We start from the raw sequence: 22613 nt of genomic DNA, 5'->3' as shown, positions 1-22613 counted from the left end.
ATTGAAATTTTCCCTTTGCATTTTTATGTATGGGCATGATATGGATTCAATCATAAAATTATTCTGCTTTGCTTGAGGGAAATAGTATTATAAGTCTATATCTATATAATAATTTCAACAGAGAATTTTGCTTTGAATACTGTGTAGCCCAGCTTGGAGATATGGAAAGAATACCTAAGAATTGAGATGTGTGAGTATCTTTTTTGATTGGATACTAAAGCCTCTGCCTACCAGTCATCTACTGTGACTACTAGATGTTTGGAGAAAGCCAAGCAAGTATGCAAGCAAACTTCGTTTTCACCTGTAAGCCACGTAAACCAGGGGGATGGCTTCTCCTGGGATTGTCTCTTCAAGGACTACTTTGCAGATGCAATAATGTGTGCCAGACAACTGCTCCTGAGAGCTAAGTTTTAAAAATTTTTCGACTTTCTATTTTTGTTTTGTGGAAAAGATCCAGACAGCCAAATATTTGTGCTGGAATTATTTCCTTGTCCTGCTCCTGCTGGACACAAAAGCCAAGAAAACATTCTATTTGCTTGCTCCGAAGGAACCATATATAGATGACTAAATGGCAGGCACTGAGCTATATGAAAAACAAAGCAGTTTATGTGACAAAGGAGAGAGTGAGACAAAGAAAAGACTAAGAAAATAAATCTTTGTCTCACTATTTCACTTGAAGACAATATTAAATACTTAACATTTTTAAATCTTCCTATTAGTTTTAGGTGACCACCTTTGCAAGAAAATATAATATTTCTGTGTTCTCCAATGCACATTTCTATTTTAGTTTGAGATGGTAGAAAATACAACCACGAGCTAGTAGAACACCCTCCCATCCCCCCCAACCCCCACCCAACAAACCAGCAACAACAATAACAACAAACGATTTTCATATACACAATGTTCAGAACTGTTAGATAAATATTCCAATTTTGAGCTCTAAATACACGGGTGCTATTATCCTGTGATTTGAAGAGTAAATATTTTTCCAAACTGTCTTATTTGAGAAAGAAAATTACGATATAGATGCAATTTTGTGCCTACATCATTCTACACTGTTTGAAAATAATAAAAATAGCCTGTGTTAGGAATTTTTTTACCTGATACATCAAATTCGATGCCTTTCTTTGTAAGTACCTTATTAAATAAAATAAAAGCCTCTGAGATCCAGGGAATGACTGATCTAGGCTTGGGGAAAGAGGATCATGAGGGTTGCTGATGAGACTGGTTATCAAGAATACTCTATTTGGAAACTGCCAACATAACTATTGGTAGGACCGCTCCAACTACATGCTCAAGACTTTAAAGAGTGAGGTCGGTGTGAAGAAGTGTGAAAAGCACCTCCCAGATAAAATGGAAAATGGAGGAAATCCTTCAGGATGAAAGACAGAACATTACAAAAAAAAATGAAGAATTCTCTCCTTCCTCTAAACAACTAAGGCACTACATTAGATAGGAGTGGTGCAGGGATGAAGAAATGCTATATAGGATTTTATATGGGAAAAAGGAATTTCAGCTATAGTAATTGGGAAACCATTGGATTAGACAGTATTTGTGGTCTCTTTCAACTGTACAGTTCTGTGATGTAGGTATTATATGAGCAGAATGTTTACTGCAGTATTATTCATTATAATGAAAACTATTGTGCCCTAGGCAGAACATCATGATTGTCAGAATAATATGAACATGTACATGCTTATCGTCTAGGCTTTTCATATGGTTAGACATAAGTGTCCTCTTCATTGGCTCTTGTCAGCCTCAAGCCCTTTGCCTGGGAGGTGTCTGGTTTTGCTGAGAGCCCAGCAATTTTCCAATGGGAAATTTTCCTCTTGGGTAAGCAGCCCCTGATTGATATCACCAAGTCACATCATCTCTCAGAAACATTGTTTCAGTGGGAAAGAATTTGCAGGAAGGAGAGAAATTAAACAAATGACTAGCCTAATAATATTAAAATCTTAAAAGCCCACAGAAAAGGAAAATAGACCAATAAAGAAAATGCCATGATGGTACTGTTTGAGATTACACGGAAGTCTGATGTCCTGATGTCCTAACATCCTAACCCAGGCAATCACCCAAAGCAGCAGTTAATTAATAGTTGTCAATATGAAGTGAAAATCTAGCGACAGAATTTTGTCTATTTTAATGGACACCTTACATTTCCTTTTCTTCAACCAGGCATGGTTCCTGTTTTTTTGCAGGGGGAAATTTGGTCATCCACAGACTAATACTTCATGAAATTTTACCTGTCAGACTTTATTTGGAAACAGGATCTGTCAATCTTGCTTGTGATTTTTACGCTTACAGAGAATCTTCTGCAGAACCACACTCTTCATTCTATTAATGACAGATTCTAACAGGTGTTATTTTCTTGTCAAACTTTTCATTCCTCTCATGACTGTTAGACAGAGACCACTTCCAAACTCAATTCTGAAGATTCACAGTTTGTCTTCTATTTTTCCACCCTTTCCTCTCCCTACTCCCACATGAATCTTCAGATTCCTTTCTGAAGTGGATATTCCGACCTTAAACCTTCATTCTATGTCTTTCTATTGTCCCAACTTCCTACAGACATTTTGCGGTTTGTATTCTTTCTGTCTCCATGTTAAAAATTTCTTGATGTTCTTTTCCTTCATAACCGTAAACATGATGTATTAGGTGACACCCTTCTGATAGTAGTTAATTCTTGATAAAATATTAATGTCTTTCTTTTCCCAGGCTGTAAACATTTTCTAACCTAGACTTGTGACTTTAATTATGGGAATGACAGCCTCAGTGGCATTCAGGTAGGAAAATACTTTCAAAAAAATCACTAAAACTATTCACCCAAAGTTGTGATGGACCTTCTTAAGGTTATAGTTGAGATTTTTCTCCCCTGTAGGAATCTATCATGTAGAATAACTTTTCTACTAAACCATTTTTATAATTTATAGAGTGTTTCTTCCCAAATTTAATAAGTTATTTGGCAAATATCAGGTTTATATATAATGATGATAAAATATTGATTTGGGTGACCCTTCCTAAAATGGACTTTTGTCCCAAATTATCCAATTTGGTTGTACTCACACCTGAATTTTTTACACAAAGTGCAAGACTTTTCTTCACTTTTAGCATTATAATGTGGCTTGTGCAGTTTTGTTATTATTTTTTTTTTTTGGAATTTAGGCTGCTACATATTTGCTAATATGCCTTATAAGAATGTGGTCATGCAAAGTAATAAGCCTACTGAAAGATTTCCAGGTTGCCATGAACAAGAGGCATTGCCTGTGTGTGTACATAGGCAACACGGCTTGATCTAATCTCATTAAATCCACTCTATAAGGAGGAGTTGTTGCATCACTGCCTATTAGCCTCTCTCAATTTTCATCAGACACACACCGGTATCAATTGTTGGCATAAAAAATTCCCCAAAGCAAAAAGTCTATTCTGTAAGTATAATTTCATTAGGAAGTTACATGTAAAACAACAAAATCATAACATATGTTCTATTATTTACTAACATCCATTTGAATATTTCATCCAAATAGTTCAAAGTGTTTAAACAGTTTTAAAATAGATAGAAGTCAAATTTCCCTTAAGAAATCTATCTTAAAATATTATGAGCATATGTCTGGTGTGTTTACAAGGAAACTGAGTTATAGTATTTACTAGTTAATTGATCTTAAATTTGATGTATATCTTATATCAAAGGTAAATCAAAAAATGAATATATAACTAGTTCATCTTTTTATCTTTGGATAATTTTTTCTCTAGACTCGTGACTAAAAAATAATTTTCATGATTTTTGCTCAGTCTGTTTATTAGGGGACTTAGTACCCTTACAAAGTGATTTACTCAACATGGACAATTATGTATATCTTAAGCATTCCTATTCACACATGTTCTGGGACTTTCTGAAAGATAACCTCATGCCACGTTAATTACACCAAAATTTAAAATCCCACCAGAAACATAATGTCATGTTCCCAAAATTCATCTCATTTCCTTTCTTGGAGTATGTACAAAAAGACTTACCATGCTTCTACATGCAGTAATGAGACTTTTAGACAAACTAATCTTCAGTTGTTCGTTCTTCGTGTCTAAGGCGGCTTTTGTCTAGAAAACTATTAACCTCTTTCAGCAGTCCCAGTAATGCTTCAATCACTCTTGGAAGGCTTAATATGAACATAACTCTGTGTGTGTGTGTGTGCGCACGCGCGTGTGTGACTGATTCCTTCATCAAAAATATTAAAAAATCATTAAGTTGCTTTGTAGGAAGTTGGATGAGAAGCAGCTCCATGAGCCTCCTGGAAAGTACAGTGATCTCTTCAGAGGGGATTATAGTGTACTCCCTCCTGATATTATGTAGCAATTTATATCTCTTTCTCTTTGGCACTGCTATGTAATTTCCACGGGAATTAGATTTACAAGTTATTTATTTAGATTATTTTGGTGGTATACAATTAATTTTTTTTATGTTCTCTTGTTTTTGGTAATTTTTGTTCTTTGATTTTTTTGGATTTGTGGATGCTGATCTAAGTTAACACCTATAATTATCAAAATTCCTTAGGATAATGTGGTAATCTCCTTGCTGCATTTTGCATTCCTCTTCTTCAATTTAGGGTAATGGGCTCTTGAGAATAAATGGACACAAAGCTTTTAGGTATTTTTCCACCTCCTTGCATTTTCTTAAGCCTTGAGTTCAACCCAAATTTTGCGTTTCGTTTAGTCTTTAAAGTATTTTGCATTCTTGGGTTAGGAAGACTGTAAATGCTGAATAATGACTCACTCTCTTATATTCAGGCTTAAAGAATTCCAATTAACTTCATCTTGAAAAGACAGAAAGTGCATAGCAAGGAGATTTCTAGATCTCCAAAAAATCTTCAACCTCTGCATTGACTCAGTATAGCCATCTCATTTTAAAATTCTAAGGTTCAGAATTTTAAAAAACATGGCAAGGCCAATTCTAGTTTCTGGGTAAAGTATATAACTTTCTGGAAATATAAAGGCATGACTCCATGGCTATATCTTAGGGTGATACGTACACTTATGAGATTTGTCATTATAGCTATTAGAGAACTCCCAAAGGAAATCTCTATAATGAGTTGTTTTCTATGCTGTGAGTGTATTCAGAGAAAAATAATTTACTCCTTTGGGATGTTTCTGGAAACTTTCCTGCACTTTACTATTAAGGCAACCACAACAGTTATTATAATTTTGTTCTTTCTTTTCTTTGGGGCTGCCATCTTTTGCTCACCCAATATTGTCAGAAATAGCAATTGCAGTTTTATATCTTTGTTTCATAATTTTGTCTTCAAAGCAGATTCAAAGAAAAAATAGTCGTAAAATTTTCTCTTGCCCAATAAGTCTTTCCCATCCAATAAAATAAATAATGCTACTACTCCCTTGATATGCTGTGTAAATCAACTTCAGAAAATTATATTCTCATCTTAGACATGAAATTATGAAGCACAAAACAAGACCTGTTTTAAGGAAGAGGAACTAATTATATACAAGGATGTGCTTGAAAATAAGCAGCAATCATGAAAAGTTGTTTGTGTGTTGCAATCGAATCCTTCTCAGTTTCAACGAATTTAGAGTTTATTGGCACCCACATAATTTGCTCTGGAGATAATGATACAACAAGCAAACCATTTTATTTTCTCTTTCTTAGCTGAGTGAATATAGTTAACAAAAAGATTTTATTGTAACCACAGAAAGAGTCTGAGAATGAAATTTCTCTTTTCCCCAAAAGATGTTCAAAACCTGAGATATTGAGAGAGAAAACCCGATTATTTCAAATTAGTTGTTTCCCAAAACTTAAATAATGGGTGAATGGTTGAGCTTAGAATACACAAGATGGTATGTTACAAGGAGTAGTCGTTTTTGTCAGCTTTGCTATTTTTAGAGTGGCTTAAATTAAGGTATTGAATATAATTCTTACAAATGATGGCACAATATTAAAAGACCAGTTAATTTCATAAGATATTATAAGAATTCTCAGTTACGCCGGAGGTTTCCTGTGTCGGTGTTGCCTTGTGCGGCGTGAATCTGAGGGCATCGTGTTGAGGAGATGGGGGCTGCGGTGACTCGCGGGATAAGGAGTTTCAACCTAGAGAACCCAGCGGAACGGGAAATCAGCAAGATGAAGCCCTCTCCCACTCCCAGTCACCCCTCTACCAACAGCCTCCTGCAAGAGCAGATTAGTCTCTATCCAGAAATTAAGGTAGAGATTGCTCGTAAAGATGACAAGATACTGTCATTTCTAAAAGATGTATATGTTGATTCCAAAGATCCTGTGTCTTCCGTGCAGATAAAAGCTGCTGAAACACGTCAAGAGCCAAAGGAATTCAGATTGCCCAAAGGCCATCACTTTGATATAATAAATATTAAGAGCATTCCCAAAGGCAAAATTTCCATTATAGAAGCATTGACATTTCTCAATAATCATAAACGTTATCAAGAAACATGGACTGCTGAGAAAATAGCACAATACCATTTAGAACAGAAAGATGTGAGTTCCCTTCTTAAATATTTTGTTACTTTTGAACTCAAAATCTTCCCTCATGAAGACAAGAAAGCAATACAATCAAAATGAAGAAAATTGCAAAAATTTCCTATGTGTACTCCTCATCCCTCATCCTGTATATTATCTCATTTTTTGCATGTTAAATTATGTTAACTACCAAGTGTTTAACGCTCTCATTGTGAGAGCATATTCTTAATATTTATCGAGCTCCCTGACTTTTCCAGATTGCCATAGAATATATTTTGTTTTCTTTTAATTTGGTTTGGGCATATTTCATATGTACATGTCAGCATGACTAATCAGCACATCTGTACATTTATTATAAGTAAAAGAATTAATTTGTTATTTTAGGCACATCATACCAACTTTTAAATTGATCATATGACCCCTTGGGAAATGTCCCTGAATCCCTCATTTAAGTTTTACTTTCCAAGTTAGGTGTTTAGTTCATTCTTCATATGTGATAGTGAAGGTAAAAGCTCTCCTGACTCTTAAGACTGACATTTTCTTGTTAGGGAAAGAGATACAATAGAAAGGTAGACTAACAGTATTTCCCAAATAAAGGCACACAGTAGAAAACAATGAATCTATAGAATCTAATTAAAATTACTACTCCAGGGAATAAGAAGTACTGAGGATTTTTTTTATTTTGAATTGGTTTTAAGTACGGAATAATTGTCTTTACAGTTATAAAAGGTAATTAGTGATATTTGCAAAATGTTGAAAATTTCTGCTTTGACAAACAAATAGGTAAGTCCCATGGCCTTCAGAAAGGCAGGCAGCAGTAGAAATTTTTGAAAAAGTAATATTTTTCTGGATTTAACATGGAATTAGAAAAATTTAAAGAATAATTAAATCCAAAAACCATGGTAAATGAAATTTGGTGATTATATATAGTTTTGGATGTTAATGCTAGTTGAGAGAAGAGAGAAAAACTAGCAAGTAGAAGCAGAGAACAGGATCACTGGAAGGGACCTGAGAAATTGCCGCTTCATCCATTTTAGCAAACTTATTAGCACGGCATTTATCAGTCCTAGGATCTTGAGTGAGAGTGTGTGAGTTTAGCTCTGCCTATTACATTAACACTTGTGGGATCTTTGGGAGACTATATCCTCTTTGAGACTGAATTTCTTCTTTAAAACGAGAATAATGCTACCTTACTTAAATTTAAGGGTTATCACGAAGATAAATGAAATAGTAAAGGACTACAAAGGACCAAGCAAATATGAAATTTTTTTTGCAGTGGAGAAAAAAGCACCTGGGGAGAATATATGATGTAAGTTTTCTGTAGTTTATGACTTAACCAGGCCCAGAACTTAGTTTTCAAATCCTAGTAGTGTGTTTTTTTCTGTTGTGCCTAAAAGCAGCACACGTCAGAGAAGGGAAAAGGTATGAATTGTGGTATATTGGGGTTGTCAGTGCTTCTGAGGGAAGATAGGCATCACTGCTTCCCAGAGATGCCCCTGGAAATGATATAGAAGATGCTGAGGAATTCAACATGATGACGGAATGAGGTATTTGTAGTAATCCTGAGAAAAGAAAAATAGACTAAGTGGAAAATTTGTAAGCATGTCTTTGAATGTAGATTTGTTATGTGAACAAACTACTAGTTAATTTTTAGTTCAATACAGTAATTGTTTTAAGAAAACATGAAATAACTTCTCAATATAAAATGCATTTTAAAACTCTTGTAAATAAGTCAAAACTTTATTCCTTTTATCATAATGGTTGCTAATTGAGTCACTAATACTAGTACACTCTATTTCTGAGCCATCTTTCCTACTCATATCTGCATTGTGTGGTTAGGCAGCTGTTATGTGGCGTCACATGATAATATAAAGGATTTCTTCCCATACCGTTAAAAAAAAAAAAAAAAGAATTCTTAGTTTCACAAGAGACTTCTGAGAGACTAATTAAGAAATTATCTCAAATGTATTATTGAACAAAATAATTATTTATCATAAGTGTTACTCCAAAGACTCTAACCATTAGGTATAGATGCACTTTTCTGAATGTTGAAAGATTGATTGTATTAACAAATGAAAAAAATCATCTATTTCATTTTATTTCTGAAGAGGAAGTAGTCTCTCCTTTGGCATTTCTTTTTTGTTTCCTAGTCAGATTTAACTTGAAGTCAAATTAATTCAAATAAATGAAAATAGTTAAACGTCATACAATTAAAGCATAAGGGAAGATAGCATGAACAATGGAGACATGACGGATTTGTCAATGGAACTTTTTTTTTTTTTTTTTGGAGACAGAGTCTCACCCTGTCACCCAGGTTGAAGTGAAGTAGAAGCATCACAGATCACTGCAGCCTTGAACTCCCGGGCTAAAGCAATCCTCCTGCTTCAGCCTTCTGAGTAGCTGGGACCACAGGCATGCACCACCATGACGGCTGATTTTGTCTGTTTTTTTGTAGAGACAGGGCTTCACTTTGTTGCCCAGGAGTTTGCCGGGTCTCAAACTCCTGGGCTCAAGTGATCCTTCCACGTTGGCCTCCCAAAATGCTAGCATTATAGGCATGAGCCACCGTGCGTAGCCAGTGGAATTTTTTAGAAGGCTATTGGAAAATACAAATTTAAAAATTGGTAGAAATGAAGAAAGACTTTCTTGGCTAAATTTACATGAATCTATATACTATGGAAGCAGAAGTGATGGAATGATTTCAAGGTAAAATGTACCATTTAATTACACATATTTGGAACTGGAACTTTCTAACACCCTACCACCTCTGTAGCTATGTAAACTTGCTATGGTGCCTAAAACAGTTTGAATCAATACAGGTGAATAGCATCTATGTTTTTATTTGCTTAACTATTTATATTCTCTCTCATCCATTTAACATAAACTTATTGAGCATGTGCCATATGTCATGCTAATCCTTCCTGGTTTCAATTAACTTCGAGAGTGTGTTGGTACTCACATAATTTACTCTGGAGATAATGATATAACAAGCAAACCATTTTATTTTCTCTTGCTTAGCGGAGTGAATATAGTCCTCCTGTATTAGGTGCTAGGGGAGAGACAAAGATCAATAAAACACAAACTTACCCTTCATTAGCTCACAGAGTCAGTGGAGAAAGTAACATGTTAATAGTATTATAAGAGCAATAACAGAAGTATGTATAAAAATCAGTGTTCTTACAGAATAGTGGTTGATTTGCTCTAAACAAGACCAGAAAAGAATTAATCTGAGCTGGGCTTTTTATTTTTTAGTTTTAGTTTATTGACAAACAATAATTGCATATATTTATGGGGTACAATGTGATGCTTTAATAAATATATACATTGTGGAATGAGCAAATCAAGCTAATTAGCATCTCTATCACCTCCTATACCTGTTGTTTCTTTGTGGTGAGAACACCTAAATCAATTTTTAGCAATTTTAAATATACAATATATTATTATTAACTATAGTCATCTTGCTGTACAATAGATTACCAGAACTCATTCTTGGTGTCTAACTAAAGCTTTGCACCTTTTGACCAACATTTCCCCTTTTCACACCCATTCCCCATGCTCAGCCTCTGGTAATCACCATTCTACCTTCTATTTGTACAAGTTCAACTTTTTATATATTTTTACTTTTATTTTTTGCATTTTTAATTTTTGTGGGCACATAGTAGGTATATATATTTATGGGGTACACGAGATGTTTTGATACAGGCATGCAAGGCATGATAATCACATCATGGAGAATGGGGTATCTATCCCTTCAAGCATTTATCCTTAGAATTACAAACAACCCAATGACACACTTTCAGTTCTTTTTAAATGTACAATTAAGTTATTATTGACTATAGTCACCCTGTTGTGCTATCAAATTCTAAGTCTAATTCATTCTTTCTATTATTTTTGTACCCATTAGCCATCCCCACCTGCCCCCTACTTCTCCCATCCTTCCCAGCTTTTGGTAACCATCGAGTTCAATTTTTTAGATTCTACATATAAGTGAGATCATGCTTCAAAGCATCATTAACAGGAACCGACAGCCAACTGAATCTTGAAAGGCCTATGTGAGTGTGACAGACAAAATTTCAAGAAGGTGTAGGATGAGAAAATGCATAGAAACATGGAAATAAATTGGTTTATTCAGTGAGAGAGAAAAAAATAAGAAAAGAGTGGCAAGAATAGAACCCTGGGAATCACCAGTATCTCAGGGAACTAAGCAAATGGGGAAAGAGGAGTCAGAGAAACAGAAAACCAGGATAGAGCCATGTTTCTGAAGCCAAGGGAGGAGAAAACGGTCAGAACGAAGTAGGCGATATCTCAATGCTGGGGAAATGGCAACTAAGATAAGCTTAAAAATTATCTGTTATGCACAGCATTAGGAGACCAGCAGTGTTTTTCCAAGAGCGGTTTTAGGAGAGTGAAGAGGGCCAGGTCGCTAACTTCATTTCCTGTTTTTAAAGAAAACTGAAGATAAAAATAAGACATCCACCATTAGAAATTTACTCAACTTCTATTTAGGGACATAAAATATAAGTACCTTTATTATATGAGTTAGCCCTGTGCTACTACACAGTTAGCATTATGCAGTGGTAACTATAAACAGAAAGGATAAGTTTTGACGGAGGCTGGCAGAGGGGTAGGGACAATATGGGGCTCTCTACAGATAAGAGACCCCAAGACTGAGAAAGGGACACTATGGAAACTGTATGAACGAGTATAATATGAAATTTACAATTTCACTAAGTGTAATCTAACATAAGCACAATCTTTATAAATGAAAGCACTTGGGGATTACTCTATTTCGAGGGTGACATTCTATCACCTCTAAACAGGGAGAATGCTTTTCCATCAGGGCAGTTCCATGAAAGTTGAAACAACTGACATGACCGAAAAGAGAAAATTTGGAAAATTAAGGATGTTGAGAATATTTAGATGCATTTAAGTATTTAGCACTCTGTGAGGTTGGTTTTTTTTTAACATTACTTTCTCCTTAGAAATCAAAAAATTAAATACATTCAATGAGATGTCATTCTACAATATTATTTGCAAATATGTCATGCAGCCAATTTTATTTTCTGGAGATCAGCAGAAATTACTGGTCCTGAGAGTGATTCTCTTTTGTTTAAATTTGGCCTTAAGTATGTTTCTAATAATATGGATGTTGTTATCAAGGAAACCATTGTATTCTTGCTATTTTACTCACTGCATCCCTACTCAGGTCCCCGCATTCTTTGACTTCCACAACAGAAATGTGTGGACTCACATGTTATTTTCTGTAATTTAAAAGACCCAATAAAAGTTATATATTTAGCTGTCATAGGACAACACAAACTACTGTCTAGCAAATGTAGTTTGTTGTGCCAAAAAAAAAAAAAAAACAAACAAACAAAAAAAAACCACTCTTAAAGCCCAAGTTTATGAGAGAAACAAATAATGGTAAAAGGGTACTTTTTTGGAGAAAAAGTTTGGGAAAACAACATTTTATGCTATTTAAAATTCATGCTAACAAACAAAAATCAATAGCTTGACAGACTCAAAGTTCAAATCAACAGGAGATGTGATTTAAGTTACATCTATCTACATTTAGGACATTTGGCAATTTAGTATCTCTGTTTCCAATAAAGGTCAAAAAATTTCCTTTTCCAAATTAAAAAGCAAGATTAGGAAAGAAAAGACTCTTAACTGAACTATAAACTCTTCCACATGTTTCTAAGAAATGGGGAATTGATAAAACCTTCTTAAAATTTAATGAAATATTATATTTAATAGAGAAAAGTGCACTAACTCAAAATTCAACCAGTCTCTTTTCCTGAATTGAATTCACACATAGAAACTAAATAATATGAGACTCTGCATTAAGGAAAGATCATGTGAAATGCTTCGAAAAGGTACATTGCCCGATGTATACATTTTTTACACTATTTATCTATATTTCTTGTCTTCCTTTCCTTTAGCAAGCAGGACAGGATATACAAACATAAAGATATATTACTATGTTCTGATCACCATCAGTGCAGGTAACTAATAACTATCTGTCCTTGGACAAAAAATGACTCTGATTATACATCAAAGATAACTGAAGATCTGTTGATCTAACAGTAGATCTCTCAATTGTATTCCACTCCTGGTGAAAGGTGAGATTTACCTAAACAGAAATAACCATAAAAGCTGAATTTGGTCTATTCTTCCTAATGTTCTTTGCATCCTTTAACACTTTCTGCAGTCACCACTGGAGCTGTATAGCAGCAAATCAAATTCAATGGACTGTATATGAAAAAAAATCAGCAGATCAGCAATTTATATAGAATTCTCCACTTCTACTTTGTAATATTACTCATTGCTCTTTCAGCTTGGTTTCACCTTGGTTTCCACTCTTCATCCCATATCCATAGAAAGGTGACATAATTTGAATGTTTACCCTGCCTCTTATGGTACATTCCTAAAAAAACACTGCATTGGCTCCTTGCGTGTGGACAATGTATACCTCAATCCACAGGAACTCAGACATGAAATTTCCAGCACAAACAACATTATTTAGTAGGTTAATTCCAGTCCCAGATGAGTACCCAGCCCAGGAATGGAATAGTTTTAATTTGTAAGAGGAAAATATCAAACCGGCTATAACTCTTCTCCATTCAGTTTCAGGGACTCACTGCCACCAATCTGAGTCAACTTTGGTTATTTTGATAATTAGTCTTGCATGAGCTGTTCAGTCTTAAAAGTTTTGGCATGGGCATGTAGAAGTTTCCTTATTTTAATAGAGGGGTAGTTTGTATCAGCATAACCACCCTGCAGATACTAACTATAAACTCTGGACCAAACAGAAAAAAAAATCACTAATTTTGACTTTTCTTCACAGGTCAGGTCATTAAACCCTGTGGGAGTAAAACTATAGAGTTTGTGGCAGTCATTATAACTGGAAAGTAAGGGACAAACCCCCAAATGAGAAAGCCACAAGAGGAAAGCACAAAAACACAAAGTGGTCACCTGAACCATGTGCATAGGAGAGATTGCAGGAAGCCCTCTGTAAATACCAGTTGAAAGTCTGAAAGAAATGAGCGGATATTTTAACTCCTGCCCTCAACAGAGGAGACAAAAATGGAGACTGAGGTCAGCTAAGTTGTCTTTCTGTTAGAACAAAATCAATATTTTTTTTCAGAAGGAAATAACCTAAGGTCTCTATAGCATATCATACATATTACTAACATTAAAAAGATGGACAATGCCAAGTCTTGGTGAGAATGTTGTGCAGCTAAAAGTCTCATACGCTGATAAATGGATTATAAAGTGAAGCAACCACTTTGGAGAACAGTTTTGTAGTTTCCTAAAAAGTTGAACATACAACTACCATATGACTCAGCCACTCCCTTGCTACGTATTTACAGAAGAGAAAAATATATCTGTGTACATACAAAATTTGTAAACAAATGTCCATAGAAGTTTTACTGTAATAACCCCCAAATCAGAAATGTTCCAAATGTCTACCAACAGGTGAATGGATAAATTATGGCATATCCATACACACAAAAACATAGATGAACATCAAGATAAAAATGCTGAGTGAAAAAAGATAAAGAATAATATACTGTATGATTTTATATATACATATATACACACACATACACACTCACACACACATTTCATATATTTCTAGATAATACAAAATAACCCATAGTGGGGGATAAAAGCAGATTTGTAATTCCTTGGGGAAGCAGAGCAGTGGATGGATGGATAGACTGATAGATTACAAAGAATCATACAGAAAGAAAACTTAAAGGTAGTAGATATGATGAGTAGATATTATCTTGATTTTGGTGATAGTTTTATATGTGTTTATATGCATATATTTGAATACCATAAATATGTGCAGTTTATTGAATGTCAATTACACTTCAATAAAGTTATAAACGGTTACTATAAACATAATAAAAAAAGGACTGAAATTAATTAAGTATAAAACAGAGAAACAATGGATACAATTAAGAAAGCCAAAAATTTATTCCTTGAAAATATTTATAACATGTCTAAATATATAGGAAGTTTGATTTTAAAAGAAAGGGAACAAATACAAATAACCATTATCAGGAATAACAAACGAGATTCTGCAGGCACTCTAAGGATGGTAAGAAAATATTATAAACAGTTCTATGCCAATAAATTTGACCATTTATATGAAATAGAACATTTTTTAAACACAATTTACCAAAACTCTTTCAAGAAGGAATAACCAAAAAAGGTCTCAACAAAACATAGGAGATGGTCTTTACCATCAAGGAGTATGAAAAGATTTTTTAGTCTGGAAACAGAAAATTTAAAAAAAAAAGAAAAAATGATAAATTAGACTTAATTGACAATAAAACTTATACTTATCAAAAGACATTATTAAGAAAATGAGTAGTCAAGCCACAGACTGGGAGAAAATACTTGCATAACACATATCTGACAATGGATTTATATCCAGGGTATATTTTAAAACTCCTGCACCTCAATAATAGAAAGACAAACAACTTAATTTAAAAGGTAAAAAAGACTTGAACAAGCATTTCACATAAGAAGATATAAAAATGGCCCAAAAGCCCATGGAAAATTGCTCAACAACACTGATCATTAGGGAAATGCCAATTAAAAGCATAGTGAGATAGTGCTACTAGAATGACCAAAATTAAAAAGACTAACAACTTTAAGTGTTGGCAAAAATGTAAAGTAATCAAAACTTTTGTATGTTGCTGAGGGTATAAAAAAATAAAGCCATGTTGGAGTACTGTTTGGCAGTTTTTGAAATAATTTTGAACATTCACCAATAACCCAACAATTCTCTTCCTAAAGTTTTCCCAAAAGAAATAAAACTTACCCTTTAAATACTTGCACAGATTATTCACAGCAGATTTATTCAAAGTAGCCAAACACAGGAAATAATATAAATGTCCATCAACAAGGGAGCGGAAAAATAAATTGTAGAATATTCATATGATGGAATAGCACTCAACAATGAAAAATGACTCATATACACTATCTCACAGATACTATGTTAAGTAAAAGCAGCTGGACACAAAACAGTGCATACTGTATGGCTCCATTTCATGAAGCTCTAGAAAAAAGAAACTAGAGGGGAAAATATCACATAACTGGTATCCTAGGGAGGGTGTAATTGTGTGGTAAGGTCTGGAAAAATAACATTTTTGGATGATAAAAATATTTTTGTTATCTTCATAGAGGTATGAATTACATGATTCAACTGATTTATCAAAACTTATTATATTATACTCTATAGAATTATGCATTTCATTTTATGTAAACCTTACCTGAAAAAAACTGGAAACAAAAATAAAAGAAATGAATAAATACAAGAGTAGGTCTTACATCGTGAAGACAATAAATATACATCTGTGAATGATTAAAACTGTCATGATGCTATGCAAATGGATACCTGTAGCTTAGGGTAAAGTATTCAGTGACCACACTACCCATGGATTCACTGTGCTACTTCTCAATCTGGACAGAAGTGGAAATGATGCAATATGACCAATGTAATTGATTCAAAACATGCTTCCTAGAAAGACACCAATTTTGTAGATGTGAAGAGTTTGAAGAATTGTTTCATGAGATATAAATAGAAAAAAAATATTTGCAAGCATCTATATAAACTTATTCACCCTTTATCTTCTTAAATAAGAAAATAATTCAAATGTTTCTAGAAAGGGTAAGGCTGTGTGCTGCAATTATTCAATTTTATGACAGGTCAACCCTGAGTATTCATTTTCCTAAGAATCTATCTTTAGAGACATTTCCCAGGAGAAAAATTTTAAAAGTGGGATTTTTTTTTAATCTGATCTTCAGTCTCTTTCTTCTCCAGTCATACTGGCATGAGAGATGGAGGCAGAGCTCATCCCTTCCCCACTTCTGATGTTTTCCCTTCCTGCTAGCGCAATGATGTTTCAGCATGTTTCACACTTGAGTCCCTGCGGACTGCGCATCACTCAGGGAAAGCTCTGGCCCAAGAGGTAAGCATCACCCCAGAAGTCTGTCTGAACTGAATAAAGCACATCCTGATGCTCTAGCTGGAGGTTTACAAGTGGTCCCTCCCAGTGGACATGCTTCTTCTTACATTCACCACCACTCCCAGGGCAATTTTCTATTTGGCATTAGTCTGCTACATGACAAAATGTACTAATCTGCATAATTACCTAAAATTCTTTGGCAACACTGGATAACTGCTGTTACCATCCTCCTGACACACTAATGCTGCATCCAAACATAAATGGGACCTGCGTCTGTCATATGCCTTTGGTAGAGGCAGGAGGAGGCCCTAGGTGAGATGCTTTTCAGACTCCCTTGCTTAGGAGGAATTTGATGATACCTGTGCTGTTTATGGTGGTCTCCTACCCAAGTAGTAGATGAAGCATTAAAGGCTTTCCCCCTCTCCTTATATGAGAATGCAAACTAATTCCTTCACCAAAAATTGCCTAATAAATATTAACTCATGTTCATTCATACCTACATGCCTTCAGCGTCTGACCTCCCTGAATCTATGCCAGCACCAGGTGCATTTGTTTCCAAAGTACCACCTTTATCAGGAAGACATATATCCATTCCTGTGAAATTGCACAAATATATCACCCTAAAACACTGGAGAATCTTGTCCCAGGCCTTCATAAAATCTTGTCCCAGAACCTCTCACTCCACCTGAAAGTGTCCCTCATCATGCCTTCTCTCTGCCCTTCTCTCTGGGAGGGTGGATGCATCAGCCACTCCCCTTCAGTCCAACCCATCTCAGGCTTGTTTTGCAACTAAGAAAAGCTGACTGCTCCATAACGTCTGAACCCATGGCCTTGCAAGCTGAACAAACTGATCTAAGACGATTATGCTACCACACCATTAAATAATGCAAAACTCACTGATCTACAAAACATGATTTATGCATTGGGAAGTATGAGCCTCAGCATGAGCAATCTAAATCTCTCTTTAATTATACTTGGCATTACAAAGAAAGAAAATATATTTTTCCCTTTTTTACATAAGAAAAAATGTTATCCTAAAAGAACAAAGTTGATTTTTTTCTCCTAACAAATGTAGTTTTGCAATTTCTATAGAAAATCAAAGTAACTATTTGTAATCATCCACTATTCATAGTCTAGGAAAAGCTTTAATAAGAAAAGGCAAAAAGCAATCATTATTACATGCTAACTTGTACTTCCTAACTCCCTTTCCCTTTGAACCTTCATTATAAACCTAACAAATCTGAAACTCCATAGAACTTATACTGATCTTCTTTCTCCTTCTGTGTGATTGATGGTCATGAACTTCACATTTCCTGCTCTGATTTCTCTCAGGAAGAAAGAATGTTTGTAGCATTTGATTCATAAGTTACATAGAGAACAAGCACTATCTGTACAAACTTCTGTGGTTCAGGTAGTGATTATTAATCTCTAGGTAAGAATGAAAACATGGCACATAGAGGAAGGCAAACTAGTTATTTCTTGCTCAAAATAAGTAACTATAGAGAATAAGCAAGAAGCAACACACTTAGACACAAATAAACTTCTGCTTTTTATTCCCCCAAAAGGAATATTTGGCCATTTACATGATGAGGTAATTGTCCCTTAAATATATGATTTTCAATTCTTATTTACAAACCAATGAATTCGACCTGAAATAAAAGAGCCTATAATATAACCAGATGATGAAGATTTGAAATGTGATTGCTTCCTAGAAATTCATTTATTTATTCATTCAAAGAATAGGTATTGATTGCTAATAATTTGTATGGCACTATTCTAAGCATTTAAATTTACAGGGAGAAACAGAAACAATAAGAAAGCTTTCAGTGCATATGATGGAAATTTCTAAAACCCTCAGAAAAGACGGCTAGGCTATGAAGAATAAAGTCTAGGCCCCACTGGCCAAACTTTAATAGATTATGTAATCTATACTTTACTTCCTTCATCACAAAATGGTTTAATAATTTATTTAATATACACCTCCGAGGAATTTACATATTTCAAAAAGAAATACAAATCTGTATAATTATACAATGAAGTCACTTACAAGATATCAGAATAAATAAGATACAGAGCAACTAGAATTCTTACACTGCTAATGGTGGTGCAAATTATTACCACCTCTTAGAAAACAAATGGTAATTATCTTGCAAAATTGAACATAAGCAGTCTGTACAACCTAGCTGCAGCAGAACTCACTAACAGAACCACTAAATATTTACGCTCCATTTCTATAGTGTACATGTGTGGTTGGGAAACTGCTGTCCAGCCAGAAACTAGGTTTCCCAGCTTTCTCACATCTAGTCAGGATCATGAGATTACTTCCAGCCAATTGAGTGTGAACAGAATCCATAAGTGTCATTTCCAAGCCAAAGTGGTGATCTTCTGTGTCTTCTTCAGGATGTCTTCCAAGGCTACTATAACACCAAGTGCTGAGGATTTTAGCAGCACAATTTGTGGCAATCTGTCCAAGAGAACCAATTAACCAGGAATATTCACATGGGGTTTGCAGTGAGTTAGAAGCAATATTTGTAGTGTTCAGTTAGTGAGATTTTGCAGTAGCTTCTATCAGCAGCTGATCTACCCTAAGATACACTGAGCAATTCCATTCTTAGCTTTGCCTCTGAGAAGCTCTTGTATATGTGAAGGAGAAGATATGTTGAAGAATATTCATAGTAATATTGTTTGTAATAGCCAAAATATGAAAAAAGTTTAAATGCTCTTCATAAGAAAATAGATAAATAATTGTCATGTATTTATATAAAATTCTATACGGCAGTGCAAATACACGAATTCATTAAAACACATCACCTTGGATGAAAAAAGAAGATAAATTGTGAGTGAAAAACTTTGTTGAAGAATAGATACAGTATAATTCCATTTACAAAACGTTCAAAAACATGCAAAACTAAACAAAATTTAGAGGTACATCCATATGTAGTGAATTATAAAGAAAAAGGATAGAATAATGAACACAACATTATGAAAGTAGTTGTAACTGAGAGGAGAGAAAATGAACACAATCGGGAAGAGGCACACAAAGGACTTGAGAATCAATGGTAACATTCTTTCTGAATTCCCTCTGTAATCAGGTCATAGAACTTAATCTTAGCATCTTGGAGTTCATCTAACTTTTTCTCAGGTTGTATCCAAGCTGCTGGAGGCTCATATCATCCCAGAGTCTTAGAGGGGGCACCTCTGATCTCCAGGGTTATGAACAGCTGTGCATTGCCCTGCTGAGATTTCCTTATTCTTCTGTGGTTCCCAACTGCCAGCCACATGGATCCCTTTGAATCATTCCTCATTGCTACTGCAAGGAGTCAGATTGGGCTCTGTTCCTCACATTTTAGTCCCATTCCTTGGTGCAGTGAAATCATCAGCTGTTCCCGTAAGATATGAGGCTATCTAAAGTTTTGTGTTTCTTTTTAGGAGTTGGAAGTCTAACTCTGCCTCACTACATTCTTTTTCTATAGTTATGAGTTATCTCAGGGCCCAGGCTTTCGAAACAATAAAACTTTTTTTCTCATTTTTTGTTGTAACACCTATTCCTGAAAATGTCACACAATCTAGCTCCTGTGAATGGGGAGAAAGATCAAGGTAAAAGAATGTGTGAATATTTCCAAATAGTATCCCATCAGAGTTGTTTCGATGGTGTGATTGTATTAATGAGACAATACTCCTTGTGAGGAACAAACATTTCCCCAAGCCACATTCTGGAGATGAACGGTGAAGGGCCATGTGAAGACACATTGACAGTAACTGAAAAGGAAAAGATGTTTAAGCTTCTAAGCAGCTCTGCAGATGGGATTTTATCAATCTCTCTATCTTGCCTCTCATAAACTCCTTTATTATTTCTACTCTCTTCTTCATGTTTGTACCAACTTCTATAACTGCTGATTATACAGTTTTATACAAATTCTCTGCTCAAAATTTTTAGATGGAACAAATCTGATTGATTTAAGAAATTTCTGCATTGAGCAATGCTCTTCCATATTTGACCAATACACAGTCAATAGTCTACATTTAGTCTGCTCTTTGTCTGGATATGCCTTTGTTAAACCAGTGGGCACCCTGCCACAAAGAGCAGCCCAACACTGCACATTTTCTGAATAAATAGGAAGTATAGTTTCAGGTAGACCAAGAGAAAATTATTTTAGGTACCATGTCAAGGGTTGCACACAGATCATGAAATCAAGAGTAGATGAATGAGACTAAGTTTAGACAAGGTGACATGGATGCATTTCTCCCTGCTCCTTTCTACTAAGCACAAGTATAATCCCTTTGATAATATGAGGAGCAACTAAAGGAAGCCCTGAAAGGTGGTATGAAGAAAGCAAGATGGTTTAGGGACCTAGGATTAGAGGAATTACACAGCAACAGGTACACAAATCCATTCCAAGCAACAAACGAGGATAAATCAGACCCATTATTTCCTGAACTCCAACTTTCCAACGGAAGGCAGCTCATGAAGGTTCATTCTTTTGTGAAATTTAATAGAAATCCCTTTAACATCAGGTTAGCCTGACAATATTTTCAAATAGAATTGACCCAGGCAACCATAAGTGGCTTCCAGGGTAATTATAGAACTAACAGTACAATAACAAAAAGAAATAATTCTGAACTGGGAGGCAGAACTTGCGGTGAGCCGAGATTGTGCCATTGCACTCCAACCTGGGCCACAGGGCAAGACTCCATCTCAACAACAACAACAAAATACAAAAAAAAAAAAAAACCCACAAATAATTAACTGGATGGACTCAGTAGTACAGTGGATATGAAAGAGCATAGAATCAATAAACTTGAGAACAGATGAATAGAATTCACCCCATCTGAAAAACACAGAGAAAACAGACTAAAAAGATAAACAGAGCCTCAGAGACCTGTGGGTCCATAACAAAAGATACAAATTTCATATCATTGGAATCTAGGAAGGAAGGAGAGCAAGACTGAAAGAATATTTCAAGAAACAATGGCTCAAAACTTCTCACGTTTGGTAAAAGCATGAACAGATGCTTCATGCTTGAACAGATGAACAAATTCAAGAAGCTATGGAATTCCAAATAAGACAAATGCAAAGAAATCCATACCACCACAATAAACTTCTGAAAACTAAAGACAAAACATCTCAGAAGGAAATATTGTCCACATGGAACATCAATTTGTGTGACAAAGGATTACTTATCTAAAACCATGGAGGCCAGAAGAAAGTAGGACTGCTCCTGACTTCTCTTAGGAAGAAAAATTGTTTGTAGTATTTGACTCATAAGTTTCATAGGCAACAAGCACTATCTGTACAAGCCTCTGTGGTTCAGGTAGTGATAATTAATCCCTAGGTAAGAATGAAAACATGGCACATAGAGGAAGCCAAACAAGTTATTTCTTGCTCAAAATAAATAACTATACTGAATAAGCGAGAAGAAACACACCTCTTAGCAATGTGTTTTAGGTGCTGAAAGAAAATAACTTTCAAATGCAACTTCTATATCCAGAAAATTATCCTTTATAAATTAAAGAAAAATAAAGTCATCTCAGATGAAGAAAAACCAGAATTTTTTTCCTAGCAGACCTACCCTTAAAGACTGGCTAATGCATATACTTCAGATATAAAGGAAATCATCTAAAAAAAGAATCCTAGAGTATCAGAAAGGAAGAAGTAACAACAGAAAGAGAAGAAATAGTATATATAAAAAACTATCATTCCCTCTCATCAGTTTTATAAATCACATTTGATAATTGAAACAAAAATTATAATACCATCTGATGCTCAAGACAATTACAGTCAGTCTTCTGTATTTGTGGGTTCCTTATCTATGAATTCAACCAAACAAGAATCAAAAATATTTGGGGGAAAAAAAAGGATGGTTGTGTCTATACTGAATATATAGACTTTTTTCTTGTCATTATTCACTAAATAATACAGTATAACAAGTATTTATATAGTATTTACATGTATTATGCATTAAGTTATCTGGAGATGATTGAAAGTCGACAGGAGAATGTGCAAGGGTTATATGCAAATACTAAACCATTTTACATAAGGGATTTGAGTGTCCATGGATTTTTATATCTGCAGGGGCAGTCCTGGAACAAATCCCCTACAGACACCAAGGAACAACTCTATATTTAGAAGTGAGGAAAGTAAAGGGACTTAATTA

At 34.8% G+C, this 22613-nt stretch overlaps 1 protein-coding gene across 1 annotated transcript; it reads left to right on the top strand.

Moving 5' to 3' along the window:
- The first annotated feature begins 3159 nt into the window (after positions 1 to 3159).
- LOC129041411 (NADH dehydrogenase [ubiquinone] 1 alpha subcomplex assembly factor 4-like) lies at positions 3160 to 22184 on the top strand. The gene has a single exon (XM_063667558.1). The coding sequence runs from the start codon at positions 6050 to 6052 to the stop codon at positions 6572 to 6574; it is 525 nt and encodes a 174-aa protein (XP_063523628.1). The 5' UTR covers positions 3160 to 6049; the 3' UTR covers positions 6575 to 22184.
- The last annotated feature ends 429 nt before the right edge of the window (positions 22185 to 22613 follow it).

This window comes from Pongo pygmaeus, chromosome 6 (assembly GCF_028885625.2).
Source record: "Pongo pygmaeus isolate AG05252 chromosome 6, NHGRI_mPonPyg2-v2.0_pri, whole genome shotgun sequence".
Classification (NCBI taxonomy): Eukaryota; Metazoa; Chordata; class Mammalia; order Primates; family Hominidae; genus Pongo; species Pongo pygmaeus.
This window is presented reverse-complemented; position numbering and strand designations above follow the sequence as displayed.